Source organism: Zootoca vivipara, chromosome 1 (assembly GCF_963506605.1).
Source record: "Zootoca vivipara chromosome 1, rZooViv1.1, whole genome shotgun sequence".
Taxonomy (NCBI): domain Eukaryota; kingdom Metazoa; phylum Chordata; class Lepidosauria; order Squamata; family Lacertidae; genus Zootoca; species Zootoca vivipara.
Window position 1 is genome coordinate 57,801,166 of NC_083276.1, and position 16,307 is coordinate 57,817,472.

Consider the following 16,307-nt stretch of genomic DNA (forward strand, 5'->3'; position numbering starts at 1 on the left):
TTCGGTTTTCTCAGTGCTTCCAACCTCTCCTTTCCTGCAACAACTGTTGTGGCCTTTCATGGAGCGTTTTGTTTTGTTTTTTGCTGGTTGTGTGTGTGTGTCTTTTTTGCACACTCTAAAGCAATGTTACTTGGAAACAGCCGAAGCTTAAATTCCACAGACTTCCACAAAGTATGACATTGTTGGAAGGGAGACGGAGGCAGGCGTCTTGGGCATTCTTCTGCGCCTTTGGGGACTCGGTCGCGCTTGGCGCGCACTTGGCAACCAGAAAAGGGAACCGCGGCGGAAAGTGGCCTGTTAACTCTTCTTTCAAAGGGTGTGTGTGGAATCCACTCTTTTTTATTAAAAGTGGACTTCTTCTTTTTTAATACTGTCTGCCCTTCCTCCTCTGCCCAGCTCCGCTTGGAAGTGGCGGGTGATGATCATCTCGGGGCGATCACTTCGCGTTCTGCTCAACTCAGCTGCTGCCTCCAGCACTCGGTGGTGATGTAATAGGTGCAAGCGAGGCACATGGATCTATAAATGCCGTGGCTTGAGGGGGGTCAAGGGGCTGATGGCTGAGCAGCCGGACCAGAAGATCCCCACTCGACAGGAGCCTTTTGGGACGGAGATCAAGTTCAGAAAGAGCTGGGGCTGAGTCGATCTCCCCAACACCCCCACCTCTCTCTCTCTCTCTCTCTCTCTCTCTCTCTCTCTCTCTCTCTCTCCCCCCTCTCTCCACCACGACGTTTCTGCCGGGCGCCCCCTCCCCGGGTCTTCGCCCAGCCCCTTCCCAACGTGGCTTGCTCTCCCGTGCAACCTGACCAGAGTGTCTGCAGTTCCTTGGGGGACTGAGCTGCCTGGGCTCCCTCTTTGCCACCCTCTCTCTCTCTCTCTTGCCCCCCCCCCCCGCGCTTTCCTCCTGTGATCTCTCCAGTCCGAAGTGGGAAGCTGTCCTCTCTCTCTCTCTCTCTGGGCGCGCGGAGAGGGTATATTTTTAGAGCGATCGCCTCCCTGTTCGGCACCACGTGTGCTGCCCATGTTGCTCGGAATGACTGGCCCCTCTTCGGCCTTCTTGCCAGTCTTGCTCCTGGGACTGCTGTCGCCTTGGCTGGCCGGGCGCTGCATGCCCGCCTTCGGCCAGCCCCACCATCCCCACCAGCAGCTCCAGCACAACGACACCCTGGAGTGGCGCTGGGAGACGCTCTTCTCGCGCTCCATGGCCAGGATCCCCGGGGAAAGGAGGGAGCCCAACCGCGACGGCGACTATCTGCTGGGCATCAAGAGGCTCAGGCGTCTCTATTGCAACGTCGGCATCGGCTTCCACATCCAGGTGCTGCCAGACGGCAGGATCAACGGGATCCACAACGAAAACCGGCACAGTAAGTTGCCACCTGCGCCCACCAGGCCATAGACTGTGGCACTCTCCACGGGCGTGGGATCTGGTCGCTTTGCAAAGCCCCGCCAGCCCACTGCACAATTGCTTTCTGGGGAGTTTTGACGTTCCTTTAACGGCAGGGTTAAATCTTACCACTTCAGAGCTCACCGGGCAGTTTTCTCCAGGGACCCGCTGGAGGGTGTGGGAATAATGATCATCTGATGTCATCAGTCCCTTATGTTCCGGTCTGGTCTGGAGCGCATTTTCTTGCATGCAGGGAGGTGGACTAGAGGACCCTTGGGGTCTTTCCCACCAGCTCGACAGTTCTGTAATTCTACCTAGAATCGCCCGAGCAAAGGTGTTCAGTCAAGCCATGCAAGGAAAAGGAAGGGAAAGAGCGCAGGGTCTCAGCAAAGCGGGCCTGCGCTGCTTTCGATTCCACCCAGGTGATCAAGTTCCTTAGACCAATAGTATTGACCCAGCCTCCGAAAAAGCAAATTGCAGATTCGGAAGCCAGCAACTTCGGAGATGCCTCCGTTAAACTGGTGGAAGTTAAAGGGAGTTTTGTCAGGTTTCTATGGTTAGAAAACACTTCTGCAGACGGGGGAGAAATATGTCAGGTGTGGCGATTTTACTTGGTGTTGCTTCGTCGCCCTGGGCATATGCAGCAAAATGCATGCATGTGAAGATGATCGCCCCTGTTGATTTGCCAGTTTCATGCTGTTTCCCTTATAAATAAGTTTATTCCTTGGGCATTTTGTGTGTTTGGTCCAAGGGAAATTGCAGTGTGTGAAGAGTCTCTTAATGGGATTTGTTAGGCAATTCTACCTCTATACTCAATTTTGAAGGGGGGGGAATCATATATGGCAGAAGAGTATGATCAAATTATTCCATTTTAAAAGTCATTAGTCCTCGTGAATGCATAGGGAAAGTGTTTAAAATGCCGAATGCAAAGTGCCAGCTTGGGAAATATTCATTTTATCTTCTATATAACAGCCTTCTCCAACCCGATGCCATTCAGATGTTTTGGGCTACAACTGCCATCAGCCCCAGTTCGGGGGTGGGGGCACCAGGTTGGGGATTACTGCTCTATAATTTAGACAGCTATATATTCTGTGGCTGGCTGAGTTACTCTTGCTCTAGAGTGGGATACGTGAGGACGGCAAACTAAAATGTAAAACAAAACCCCACATCCCAAAATTCTGGGTTTGGTTGCATTAAGTATTTCAAATGGAGTTCAGTCTCAGAAAACACACCACTTTGCTTATCCCCATCTTTGAGTTCAGGAACTGGTTACACAGAAATAAAATGTTACATCACTCCCACAGTGATCAGTATAAACTGTCTTAAAGCAATTGTTGCATCGACTCATAGCAATACTACTGCTGATCAAAAGGAATCAGGTGTTTTTCACTGTCCCTCCAGGTTTGCAGTGAGACACTGCTCAAATAGCCCCCCCTTCCTTTTGCAAGAGGGTTGCAAATAGTTAATTTGGGATTCCAGATCCCACAGAAGCTCTGCCAAGAAGTTAGGGCAGTCCACTAGGAAAAGCATCTGTTAGTGACTTAACCTCATGGCCCTGTGGCTCTAATTCTAACTACGGTCCAACTGAAACAATAGGACTGAGGAGGAAGGGTTAGAGGCAGCAGCATGACAAATGTTTCACATGTCCTGAAACATATTGTTACTTATTTTAACCTGGACGATGTGGGGGATCACTGCCAACCATTAAAACATGCGCGTGCGCACACACACCCTCTCTTTAACCGTATCCGGGTGCTTTTGTGGTGCTCTGCAGTCACTTAATGAATGGAAGGAGTTTAAAGGAGTTCCGTTCACTTAAGGAATGGAATTGCATAGGACTTCTATACACACTTACCTGGGAGCAAATCCATTCATCTCAATGGGACTGATTTCTGAGCCTGCATGCATAGAGTTGCCAATGTAGACTGATTATTAGCCAGCAAACCTCATCAGAGTCAATCTACACACATGACAACTGCCACAGAGAACCACTTCAAACCGGTCCATGTGCAATGTTAGCAAAGTCATTCAATGTGGCCAACCAGAAGGGGTAGTTTGACCATGTCAACACAGTTTGTTCCTTTTCAGATTTCTGGGTGATCATGGGGAAAATAAAAATGGGTGGTGCATGCAGGAGTTGGTGTATTATGGGGAGAGGAAGACTAAATTGTGCCCCTGAGTAGAGAGTGGCCCTACCCTGCTGAAGCATAGTGCCTTGATAAGTGTGTCTGTTCGAGGCTGCAGAATGAAGCTTGGCACCCAGAGAGTGATTCCTATTGTCTGGTATTATTGTGTCATTCGCTTGTATCCTTGCTAGAGGCTACAAAATAAAAAAAATTCCTTCCAGTAGCACCTTAGAGACCAACTAAGTTTGTCACTGGTATGAGCTTTCGTGTGCATGCACACGAAAGCTCATACCAATGACAAACTTAGTTGGTCTCTAAGGTGCTACTGGAAGGAATTTTTTTTATTATTTTGTTTCGACTATGGCAGACCAACACGGCTACCTACCTGTTGCTAGATGCTGCCAGCTCCTTTCTAGGAGCTGAGTCTGTATCATGTAATGGTCCTTTGCTCGCACCACCACAACTTTTCCAGTAATTTTAATGTAAGGTACTTTGGCTCACTCAGTGAGAAAAGCAATTTCTTCTTCTTATTAGAAGATTGATCAATAACTAGATAGATAGATAGAGTAGATATAGACAGTGGTTTTTTTCTGAGGGGTACTCAACAGTATGTAGTACCAGCACTTTTTTTAATGGATATGTTAAAAGTGTGGTACTTACTGTAACAACTTCATGGCACATTTTTTCTAGAAAAAAGCACTGGATATATTATTATTATTATTATTATTATTATTATTATTATTATTTATTAAATTTGTATACCATCCTATACCTGTAGATCTCAGGGCATTCACAACATGAAACCATAACATAAAAAGCAGAAAATACATAATAAAAACAAAAACAAAAACAACCCAATAACCCCCCCTCCCACAACATATTTTAAAAGGGTATATACCAGGCATCTCCAAACTGCGGCCCTCCAGATGTTTTGGCCTACAACTCCCATGATCCCTAGCTAACAGGACCAGTGGTCAGGAATGATGGGAATTGTAGTCCAAAACATCTGGAGGGCCGAAATTTGGGGATACCTGGTATATACAGTAGACATATAATTATTAACAGTAGGATGCCCCTCCACCCTCTGTTATCACACACTGACAGACACCAAGTTGTACATTCAAATATTCCACCACACACACAACCATAGGAGAAAATCACATCAACCTTGCTCTATACAGCTTACCACATGAAAGTCACCACCAAGTGGGGCAACTGAAAGTATATTCAACATAGTGGCAGTAATATATAAAGCAACCCTACATCTACCCATTAGATTGCCTTAAAGAAACCAAGCCTTTGGATCGCAACTCATTAATTATAGAGTATCCCAAAGAGATCTAAGGAATTGCTCTGAAGCTGAGCACCTTGGAGATGGCTGCCCAAAGTCATTTGTCCACAAAACATAGGATGTGCTTAAAAGGTAAAGGTAAAGGTAAAGGGACCCCTGACCATTAGGTCCGGTCGTGACCAATTCTGGGGTTGCAGCACTCATATCGCGTTATTGGCCGAGGGAGCTCCCAGGTCATGTGGCCAGCATGACAAAGCCGCTTCTGGCGAACCAGAGCAGCACACGGAAATGCTGTTTACCTTCCCGCTGTAGCGGTACCTATTTCTCTACTTGCACTTTGATGTGTTTTCGAACTGCTAGGTTGGCAGGAGCTGGGACTGAGCAACAGGAGCTCACCCGCGGAGATTCGAACCACCGACCTTCTGATCGGCAAGCCCTAGGCTACCTGTGGTTTAACCCACAGCGCCACCCACGTCCCTAGGGTGTGCTTAGGAGTGGACTATTCCCAAACACTTACTTCTGAGTAGCCCCATTGATGACATCATAAAATGGATTCAGAATTGTATCATTGCATCCTCTTATCCTTTTCCAAAGGGACATCTGTTTTAGTCTCTCGGAGCAAAAACAACAGAGACTGGTGGCATCTTAAAGACTAATATACAGTATTTATGATGGCATAGGCTTTCATGGACTATGGTCTATTATTTCATCAGATGTATGAAATATTATTCTCAGTTGCTGGTATTTGTGATTTAAGAGAACAGGAATGGCTTACACTCACATTTATCTCTTAGCTGACTCCCTATGCATTTCCCCCCTTCTTACAGGTTTGCTTGAAATCTCTCCTGTGGAAAGAGGAGTGGTGAGCCTATTTGGTGTTAAAAGTGGACTCTTTGTAGCCATGAACGGTAAAGGCAAACTCTATGGAGCTGTAAGTAGTCATGAAAGTGCTCAACTATGTGTCTTTAACCCCCCCCCTTTTTTTAAAGTGCTGGTGTGTTGTTTTGATGTAAAATGGAGTGCTCCTGAGTCTTGACCCTCTCAAAATATATTAACATGGAAACCAATGACAGAGATACCCAGCTAGGTAATGCTCAGAGTAGTCTATTGGTTTTAGTGGTTCTGCTCTAAGCAATACTAACATCGGGTATCAAACAATGATTCCCCCCCCTTTTATTTGATGAACAAAACTTTAAACTGCAGGAAAATCAGCATAGAAATATTTGAATCAATGCATATTTTAATAGTCAGATTAGGTTACTGAGCAAGTCCCAGTGGCAGCTGTTCAGTTATCTTGGATGTGGTCTATGGTACAGAACTAGAAGAGCTTGGGTACCTCCCTTGCCACTGGAATATTAATATGCAAGCTTAATGTGCAAACAATAAAAAAAAATACAAGCACCTGGTCATCTTGTTTGGCAAGTTAAAGGGCAATACAAAAAGCTTCAATCTGATAATATAAGGATTTGCACACATTTAAAAATAAATTGCAAACTGTGTTCCAGGTACATATTTGTGTGGTGCTATTGTAGCAATTGGTTAGGCCAGTCAAATGACCATGCAGCAACAGAGAAATAAAGCAAGAAAGTTTTAATTGATTGCCAGCAGCAAGCAATGGCCCAGAGGATTAAGTCTGGCCACTCCCAACAGGAGGGCTTCCCTTTATACATTCTTGAACCAGGTCTTTATCCAATTAAAAGTTACAGCATACACATACTGTACTCTGAAAAATACATTAGATTCTGCCTAGACATGAATTGTTCTGGGTGGAGAGTGTGTTCCAGAATGATACATTGGGTTCTGCCTAGTGATAGATGGAGAGTGTGCTGGATATTACCCCAAACATCTTAGCTGCCAAGTATCCCGTTTTGTCGCGGGAAACCCCCGGATGTTAATCCGTTTTCCGCTGTTCTCCCAAATGGAGAAAAATCCCGGAAATCCCCGGATTTCCTACCTGCCAGGGAGCCTCCATTTTGGGTGCCGCTCTGCCCGATGGCTGCTGCCATGCGGCCACCACCAAGATGGCCTCCGGGCATGCGTAGAAGCGACTTCCGGTGCCGCTCTGCCCGATTTCCGGTGCCCACACATGGGAAGAGCGGCCCTGGAAGTTGTTTCTACGCAACTTCCAGTGCCGCAGCGCTGCTGATCCCTCATTTTTCAGCAGGAGACTTGGCAGGTATGACAAAGATATGTAAATAAAATAGAATAAAATAAGGATACAACCCTATATACAGTACGCTTATCTGGGAGCAGTGCAGGTCCGAGAGTCTGCCACAGGGACAAAGTAGCAGGAAAGAGAGGAGGCTGTGCTCGCTGTGTCTCGACATCATCCAAGGCTCTGGCCTTCCCCCTTTTCAATTAGCCTCTGCTGGAGGCTGCATTAGGTCCAGTAGAAGTATCTGCCCTCTGAGAAAGCCTGTGCAGGGCAGCGACATCTCATTGGACACCAGTTCCGTGGAGAGCCACAAGCTCCCCAAAGCTACTTGATTTAGAGCATCCAAAACATCACAAAATAGTGAGGAAGCTTTTGAGTTCTCCGGAGATTTTCTTCAACCTGGGTGTTAAGTAAAATGAGCTCAGGGAAGGAAACATGGGAGAAAGAGCTGGATATGATGTTGGAGTCCCAAAGCCTGCCACTTTTACTAGTCTTAAGATGGAGTGCCAGAAGTTTTTGGGATGAGGAACTTGTTGGCTTCTGAACTCCCTGATGGGAGTTGGAATTCAACAGCATCAGGAGGGCCATGGGCTCCGAACATTGTCATCATCAAATTGCTGGCATTTAAATCTGCATTCCCCCGTACTTCAGTAAATCCAACACGTGTGTGTGTGTGTGTGTGTGTGTGTGTGTGTGTGTAAAATGGTTACTGGTGGTATGGAAGCTTATGCGTGCACCCCCATTTTGTTTTCAGTGGCCCAGAGGATAGGACCATGCCAGCAATTGCCATAGCTGCCAAGTTATCCCTTTTTAAAGGGATTTTCCCTTATGCTGAATAGGCTTCATCGTGAGAAATGGAAAACTTGGCAGCTATGGCAATTGCTGGATGCTGAATTTACAATTCAGCAATCTAATTCGAAAGAGCTGCTCTCTCAAGATCTCCACACAAGACATTACCATGTAGTTGGTAATGTAGCACATACATCATGCTACGGTATAATGATAAGAATAATGATAGTAATGATAATTCTTCAGAATGCTTGAGCAGTCAACATTCTTCAAGCTAACAAACAAACAACGGGAAATGGATATTCTACCACCATCCCTTGACAGCACAAGCCTTCAATTTGTCTATCGTGACACATGATAACTAAGTCAGGTAACATTTGCTCTTGTGCACTAACTGGGAATTTTTGGTGCACATTCACAGGTATATACATACCTGTGTGCATGCCCAGTATTGAAGATGGCTATGGATACATTGCATTATGGTCTACCCACTAATTTGGATGGCAAGCAGTGGAATAGCAGTGAAGATCTATAACTGGAACAATGGGAATGTGTTGAAGCTAACCAAACACACAGAGAGAACACAATTGGATCTGAATGATCCAGTTGTAGTTTGGAAGCAATCCCAATCTGGAAGCACCAAGCACCATTAATTAGCTAGGTCCCAGCAAAGTTCAAAAGAGCTTTCCTCTTGCCCAAGGAGCTGCTGAAACTAAGAAGCAAGAAGTGCTGCTTCCCATATTTTGAAAATATAAAATATAGCAATGACTCAGACCTATCTCCTGCACAGATTCGGTCCCTTGTAAGGGGAAGTTTGGTTTCCAATTTTAATTTAAAAAGAGCATGTATTGGAGTTATCTAAAGTGGGGAAAACACGTTGTGCCGCAATCTGATGAGCAATTGCACCATTTGTTTATTGGCCATTGTTTGAAAAAGGGACAAAGCAAATCAGTAAATGGTATTCAGACTTCAGATACACAAATATTCATCTGATCTTCTGGAGAAGGATTTAGTTGTTTGTATCTGCATTTTTACAAAAAAAAGAAAAAGTTTTTACAAAAAACCAAAACAAAAAACCATACACAATCTTGAGAACAAATAGCCAAAGGCATTTCATTTCTTGAGGCCCACTTGGTTACTAAAAATAAGACAAGTCTTGTTTATGGTCATTTCCAGCTGTCCTTCTCTTGTGGCCTCGCTGTTTGTCTAAGCTCATGTGAGCAGGGCTTTTAGTCTAATGATTCTGCAACGGGATCACTTTTGCATGGACTTGTCCTAAAGGGAGCTATGGATGCAAAAGGCTCAAGGCTTTCATTGCAAAAGTCTTTAACCTTGGACTTCTTCTCACTTTGGGAGCTATAATTGAGTGTGACGCTTCCTTTTGTTTTCTGCGTCTATAGAGATTTATCACCAATTATCTTTCCCCTTCTGCAGTATTATAACATTTTGTGTGTTTGAGCAAAAGCTGCATCCTTTGCTCTACATCTCAGAAGAAGCCCTTAGAGCAGCCCTGCAGAAGCGGCAGCCCAAAGGCCCTTCTATTCCTTCTAACAGGGCTCAAAGGCAGGAACCCCTTTCCACTGTTGCTCCCCAGCAGCTGGTATTCAGTGGGTTACTGATTCCAGAAATTCCTTATAGCCATCATGGCTTGTGACTATTGATAGCCTGGTCTTCCATGAATGTCTCATTCTCCTTTAAAAGCAATCTAAACCAGTGGCCATGATCACCACGTATAAAATGTCCAAACCACAGTCCACAATGCCTTAGTTCCAGTTGGAGAAAGTAGTTTGTGGATTACTGTGGTCAACAAGGGCCTTGAGATGCCACACTTGCATTTACGTAGCGCATTGAGCGATGGCATATGTAGTCTTCGGGTTGTAGTATAAAAGTCTACATGCAGAGAAGATGCAGCTCAGTGGAGACTTGGAATAGTGCAAGATCTTTTCTTGTAGTATCTCTCAGAAAAAGCCAACCCTGTGGGCTTGTAATGTATCCTCTAGCTGTGATGTTGCTGTTTGCAACATTTGCAAAACTGAAGAAGAGTCAAGATCAGCTCAAGATTAGCAAAGTGGAGGGGAGGACTAGTGAACTTAATGTGAGGGCTCAGAGGGTCTGTGTGCCAGTGACCAGGGATCTTGATTTCCCAGGAGATGGGGCAAAATCAAACAATGGACAAGGCTTAGAATTGTGTACCTGTCAGTAACACTGTCTAGCTTACTGTTTTACTATATCTTCCCATTAGGTTTAGTCATTTTCCTAATCAATGTGCTGTTCTGAACTTCAACTCTTTGCAATTTGCTTGAAGGATTCCTATCAGTTTCAGAAAATCTGTTTCTAATAAACCAACAGTTCTGACTTGGACCCTTTGGTGGTGATTAGTATTCTATGACGGAGATACATGGGTGTTTCCCCCCCTCCCCCCTCCCCTCCGGCGCTGCCTATTTTATATATGTTTTTTAACCTGGGAAAACACCATTCTCTTTCACTCCCCACCCAAGATAGTGCATCGATACAATAAAGATTGCACTGTGGAATGTGGTAGTGCAGGTATCATTGGGGCACCTATCAGATTTTGCCTGCGATATATATGGAGATAAGCCCCACAACTCTTTCCCTATGCCATTTTGTAACTTTGAAACGCCCTATTTCAGCAAGCCACAAAGCGGCTTTATTTAGGAAGAATGCTGGGAGCACAAGCAAAACTCTCCCCGCCCCTCTTTATACCTTTGCCTCTTTATACAACCCTTTTAGCTTACTCCTCCGGGGCTGAGAATTCTCCCTCTCTAGTATCAGCTCCCCTGATAAAAATCTCCCCTTCGAGTCCAATCTCCCTTCTTCGAAACATCCTTAATGTAATGGAAAGATATCTCCCTCCCACTTCATTTTTTAAGGCAGCTGCCTGAGGATTTTCCATGCATGTACAGATCCTAGAGGGTTTACAGCTGCAAGTGTAAGAGGAGATTTTCCCCTGCAGTTGAGTGCATGCACCCACACGCTTCAAACAGCTAATTGGTTTAGTTTAGTGTCTCTCTCTCTGTGTGTAGCATTCAGCTATGCACTACTCAGAGTAGACCCATTTAAATTAATAGACCTAATTTAATCACGTTTTGTAATTTCAATACGTCACTCAGAGTAAATCTTAGTTGACTTTGACCCATAGATTGCTGAGATGAGGTTGGAGGTCTGACTGGCCAAAGTCCAGAGAGCAGATTCCGTGGTGGAATCACTGTTGGGGTAGATATCCCTGGAATCATTATTGCGGTGGATTTCTGAGGTGGATTCTGAGATCCACCCCCAATGTGGGTCAGAAGATAGCGGAGGCCATTTGCAGTTTGTACCATGTTGCTGGATGGAGACATGCTACTGGAAAGCATTATGTACCGTACTAGCAGCTGAAAGAGCATGCCAGTACAGTGGTACCTCGCAAGACGAATGCCCTGCAAGATGAATTTTTCGCAAGACGAATGAGTCTTGCAATCTGAAGGTGACTCGCAAGACGAATTCGTTTTACGAAAAATTCATCTTGCGAATCACGGTTTCCCATAGGAATGCATTGAAATTTAATTAATGCATTCCTATGGGCAAAAAAAGAAATTTCAATGCATTCCTATGGGAAACCGCGATTCGCAAGATGAATTTTTCACAAAACGAATTGCCTCACGGAATGAATTAAATTCATCTTGCAAGGCACCACTGTATCCTTAACTGCAGGCTGACTTGATGCTGTGTTTGTGCACCAAGAACAGATGAATCATCTTGTAAATCTGTATAAAGCATACAGGTAGGAATGCAGGCACCTGAAGATATCCAGGTGCTGAGTCCCAGTGGTGGTGGTTTGTGTGAGCAGATATGTAAAAAGCATTTCCAGGGGGAGGGAGAAGATATACATTGCAGTCACTGGGGTGGGCAGCTTCTGCCACCAATAAGAAACTGAAAAGTTTGGAGACTTCAGGATCTGTCCTTCCAGTGAGCACTCAGGGCTGATTTCCTTCAGAATGGATAAATTGGATCTTCTTGCAGTCCTTGGGACTCTCAAGAGTCTCCTCCAGCACCATAACTCAAGAGCATCAATTCTTTGGCAATCAGCCAAATTTGGCAATTATGGTCCATCTCTCACTTCCATACATCACTACAGGAAAGTAACATGTAACATTTCAGAAGGATGGGTGCTGGGGATTCAGAGTTACAAGGAATGGGAAGACAAACAGCTTCATGTTTGCATTCTTTTTAATCGGCACCAAAGATCTCAGAAATACACTTCACAACAGATTTGACAGGCCTGCGCACGCACACTCAATAGCCCTCCAAGCGTGATTCAAAGCCTGTGGGTTTGTTTGTTTTTTAAATCATGTTCTCTGTCTCTAAAAGGCCATTTGAAGCCTCAGTTGTACAGTATGATACACTTGAAAAGAAAACTAGAAAAAAAGTCAACTGCTAAGGTGTATCATCCCTGCACCTGTTCTACAAAACAAACAAACAAATCTTTTCTACATCTAACTCCCTGTTCTGCAAGAAAGACCTGGTGGTCCCTGTGGCTCACAGGAAATATTAATGAACGCAAAATGGAGCACCAAATACCACTTGTGTGAAGTTAACTTTCTGTCTGCTGTGCAGCTATGAGAAGGCACAAGAGTCCTGCCCCCCCCAAAAAAGTTGGCAACCTCTAAATTCGCTTGTCAAATACTTTGAGAAATATATTATATTCTTGAAAAGTGGCATACAGATGTGCTAAGAGAAATATAATAGCCTATTAATATTTTTATATCTATTTCATTTTGTAGACCACTTTGTTTTTCAGCAGAAATCTCTGACTTCTGATCCCTAACAGAAAACTTCCATCGTTCTCCCTCCCTCCCTCCCTCTACCCCCAAATTCTCATTTCAGAACCATTTCAATGATGAGTGCAAATTCAAAGAGATCCTGCTGCCCAACAACTACAACGCCTACGAATCCCAGATCTACCCGGGGATGTACATAGCCCTGAGCAAAAACGGACGAACAAAGAAAGGCAACAAAGTCTCTCCCACCATGACAGTGACACATTTTCTTCCTAGGATCTGAGCACTTGTCCCTTCAGACTTAACCTCAGGGAAGTGGGGAGGAGGAGGAGGAGGCGAGAGACCCAAGAGGAGGAGGAGGAGGAGGAGGAGGAGGAGAGGAAACCTATGGTGCACTTTTCTTTTGAGAGTTTTATGCAAGAGTAGATGTAAGATATTTAAATTATTTAATTCTGTATATATTGCCAGAAAGTTATTTATAGTTCTGATTTTTTAAAAAGAAATTCCTTTTTAAAAAAAAGGACAAAAAAAAGACAGACCCAGCATAAAACAAAATCCTCCGACTTAAGCTATTCATTGCGCAATGCAACGACAGAGGACTCTTTTGCATTGCGGCTTATTTTACTTTGTTTTGGGTAAGTTATCACAGGTGTGCTGCTATTATGTGTTTTTGTTTTTTAAAAACGTGAAATCCGATTCCTATATTTACAATGTTTTGCACTGTTCTCTGTGTTGTACAGTGTTGGCTAGTGAACATGATTTTTGTTTTTTTTTAAAGAAACCAATGATAACTGCCAGGTAAGGTCTTTAGTCTTTGAAGAATGAGTGGGCAAAACCTCCCTCTTGTTCTGATGCCAGCTTGTTGCAAGCAATGCACAATGTCTGACCTCCTTTTGTGCAGCATTGCTGTTTCATTGAAATGGTATCAGTTTACTTCTGGTGCAGAAAGTGCAGTGTTGAAGTACCACCCTGAAAAGCTGTTTTTAGATCTGCTGCTGCTGAACTCTGAACTTCCCCGCAGTCAATCTCTTTGGAGCCCCTGAGACGTGATTCACCAAGTAATATGGGCGAATGACTCTTTTGAACTAACATGGAGGCTGCTCAGCAGCAGTGCTTGGTGAAATGTGCCCTTAGCAGACAACTCTTAAAAAACACGTAGAATCAATTTCCAGGAATTTTATTCTATTTTAACTTTAAAAACAAAAACAAAAAACTGGACAAAAGCAAACTTTTTGACCCATCAGTAACTGTGTGCTCACTTTCTTTCCCCCATCAAGGTTCACACTTTGTGAAACCAGTAGGCCACAATTAATTAGTAGCATTTAATTTTTGTAATGAAAACTACCCATCTTTTAAATGTGATAAGTCTATTCCTCTTCCCTGCCAAATGCATAATTCTGGCAATGTCTGAACAGCATGTCATCAAAAAAGATCTCTCTCTCTCTCACTTTCTCAGATATGGCCAGATGACTGACGTTTCTCTACATCCTTATTGTTGTATTGTTCCTCTACTTCCTTATTGATGTATTGTTTTTAATGCAATATTTAGAAGGAGAAAATGTGCTGCTGCCTTTAAGGCTGCAATCCATAACCCACTACAGTATGTCTAAGTTACCTTAGAGCACATTGTTGTAACAGAAACCGGCTTTGATGCTCTGGTTGGTAGCTGTGCTTGCTGCAAAGTGATCATTTGCAAAGTGATCATCTTTACTCTTGCCCCCCTGGCATGGTGGAGTAAAGGATATGGTGCATTGCTCCAGCATCAATGGACTGTAGGATTGCTCTGCCTGTTACATAGGCTTCTCCCTATGCAGTTGATCTACTGTGATGTAAATGGCTTATGGGTTGCAGCCTTAGCATTTCATTCCCTGACATAACTGATTCATGTCTACCTCACTCATTCTTGAAGCCAGTTTCCTAATTCAGTCTGCATGGAAGGTGCATACATTTCTCTCTCTCTCACCCCCTCCCTGTTCATTCAGTGTTGTAATTCCCCTGTGGGAGGGGGCATCCAAAATCCCTACTCCCCCCCTTCCCTATGTAGCCAGAAGTATTCCAGATAGTGCTGGTTGCATCCAATTTGAGCCTTGTCACGTTTGTGCTATCTTTACCCAGTGATTTACTTTTAGTAAGGATAATCATGGTGAAAATATTTGCAGACAGCTGTCAGGCTGCAGCACTATATGGCCATCCAGTAACCCTATATTTTTCTTTATATATTTTGTGAATGTAAACGATGTCTTTAAAGCAAAGAATGAGCAGGCAGGTTTAAGAATGATGGCAGGGGGATGGAGAGGCAGGGAAAAGGAAAGTCTGAAGATTCTACTCAGTTTTGAGTTGATTGGATGTCTTTTTTTTTAAAATAGAAGTGAAACTTTGAAAGCAATATACAAAGTTCTTGGAAACAACAGCGGAGGAAGAGGAATGCAGGGGGAGCGCACTGCCTCTGGCAGGCCCCGCCCCCAGGACGTGCACCAGCCCCGCCCCCACCTGCTCTCCGTCCCCCAGTGCCGGAGCACTGGAAAACCTTAGCAATAGCTCACACGGTTCTGACTTGAGACCTGCAGCCTCAGCAAATTGAGGGTTATGATGAGGCGCAATTCTAGTTGCTGCAGAAGAACAATATCACAAATACAATATTATGCTGCTGTTACTTCAGGCAGCCTTGCTGCCACGGGGATTTATGATGGGAGTGGGCAAGCTGATGCCCTCAATCACTTTGTCTAGATAGGGCTGCTTTAGACCACAATCCGGAAACTATTCCCATTGACTTCAGTGGGGTTTCTTTTGAGTATATATGCAAACTGAGATCGTTATGTCTTCAATCTATAGCCTAACAAACCTTGAGTCGCCTGGAGTTCAGTCTGCCTTGTTCTGCTTTCCTTTCTATGGCAGGGATATAGGAAGCCAACTTCTATCAAATCAAACCATTTGTCCATCCAGTCTAGTATTGTCTCCCTGTGGCTGTCAGTAGCTTTCTAGGGCTTCAGATTGAGGTCTATCCCATCATCTCCTATTCAATCCTTGTAACTGGAAAAAGTCAGGGATTGAACCTGGAACCTTCTGTATGCAAAACAAGCAATGATCCTGGCCCACCGAGTCTCAAGGGTGGGTCAAAATGGCTGAGCTTGAGCCATTGTTCCCTTTTCAGGTGGCAAATCAGATGTGGCCATATTGGGGGGATTTTTCAGTTCAAGACATTTGTGTTTGGGGAATTTGCCATTTGACCCATTGTGGAGAAGTAGAGTAGCTGACCATGTGAGGCAGGGGAGGTTGTTACCTTCACGTTTCTTTTGTACCTTTCAAAATCTGCTGGGAGGGAGGGATGGTGGCGGCAGCCAGAGCCCAGATTTTGGCTTTAAGGTAACCAAGTTTTGTTACCCAAACTTGGTGAAATTCATGAGGAAGGGCTGTAGTTTAACATTCAAACATTTGCTTTGCATGCATAAGGTTCCAGGTTCAGTCCCTGACGTTTCCACGCAGGGCTGAAAACAGCTCCTGTCTGAAACTCTGGAGAGCTGTTGCCATTCAGATTAGGCATCCTGAGCTAGATAGACCTTCTTAGCAGAAGAAGATAAGGCAGCTTTCTAGCCAGTTTGTTTAAAACTGTATCAAACCATGTCTGATAAACTTGACTTGCTGACTACTTGTAGTAAGCTAACCAAGTTCAGACACTGCAGGGCATTCTACTTAGTTTAAAAGTGAAAGTGAAAGCTCCTCCTGTTCTGCTGATAGCCTCAGAAAGCAGAGCTGGGAGCCTTCAAGCCTGGGGCTTATATAAGCTCTG

The 16,307-nt window shown here is 44.4% G+C and overlaps 1 protein-coding gene across 1 annotated transcript; it reads left to right on the forward strand.

The window, feature by feature from the left end:
• Positions 1-1,030: 1,030 nt before the first annotated feature.
• On the forward strand, positions 1,031-12,813 carry FGF4 (fibroblast growth factor 4). The gene is made up of 3 exons (XM_035121451.2): positions 1,031-1,361; positions 5,626-5,729; positions 12,627-12,813. The coding sequence occupies exons 1-3, from the start codon at positions 1,031-1,033 to the stop codon at positions 12,801-12,803; spliced, it is 612 nt and encodes a 203-aa protein (XP_034977342.1). The 3' UTR covers positions 12,804-12,813.
• The last annotated feature ends 3,494 nt before the right edge of the window (positions 12,814-16,307 follow it).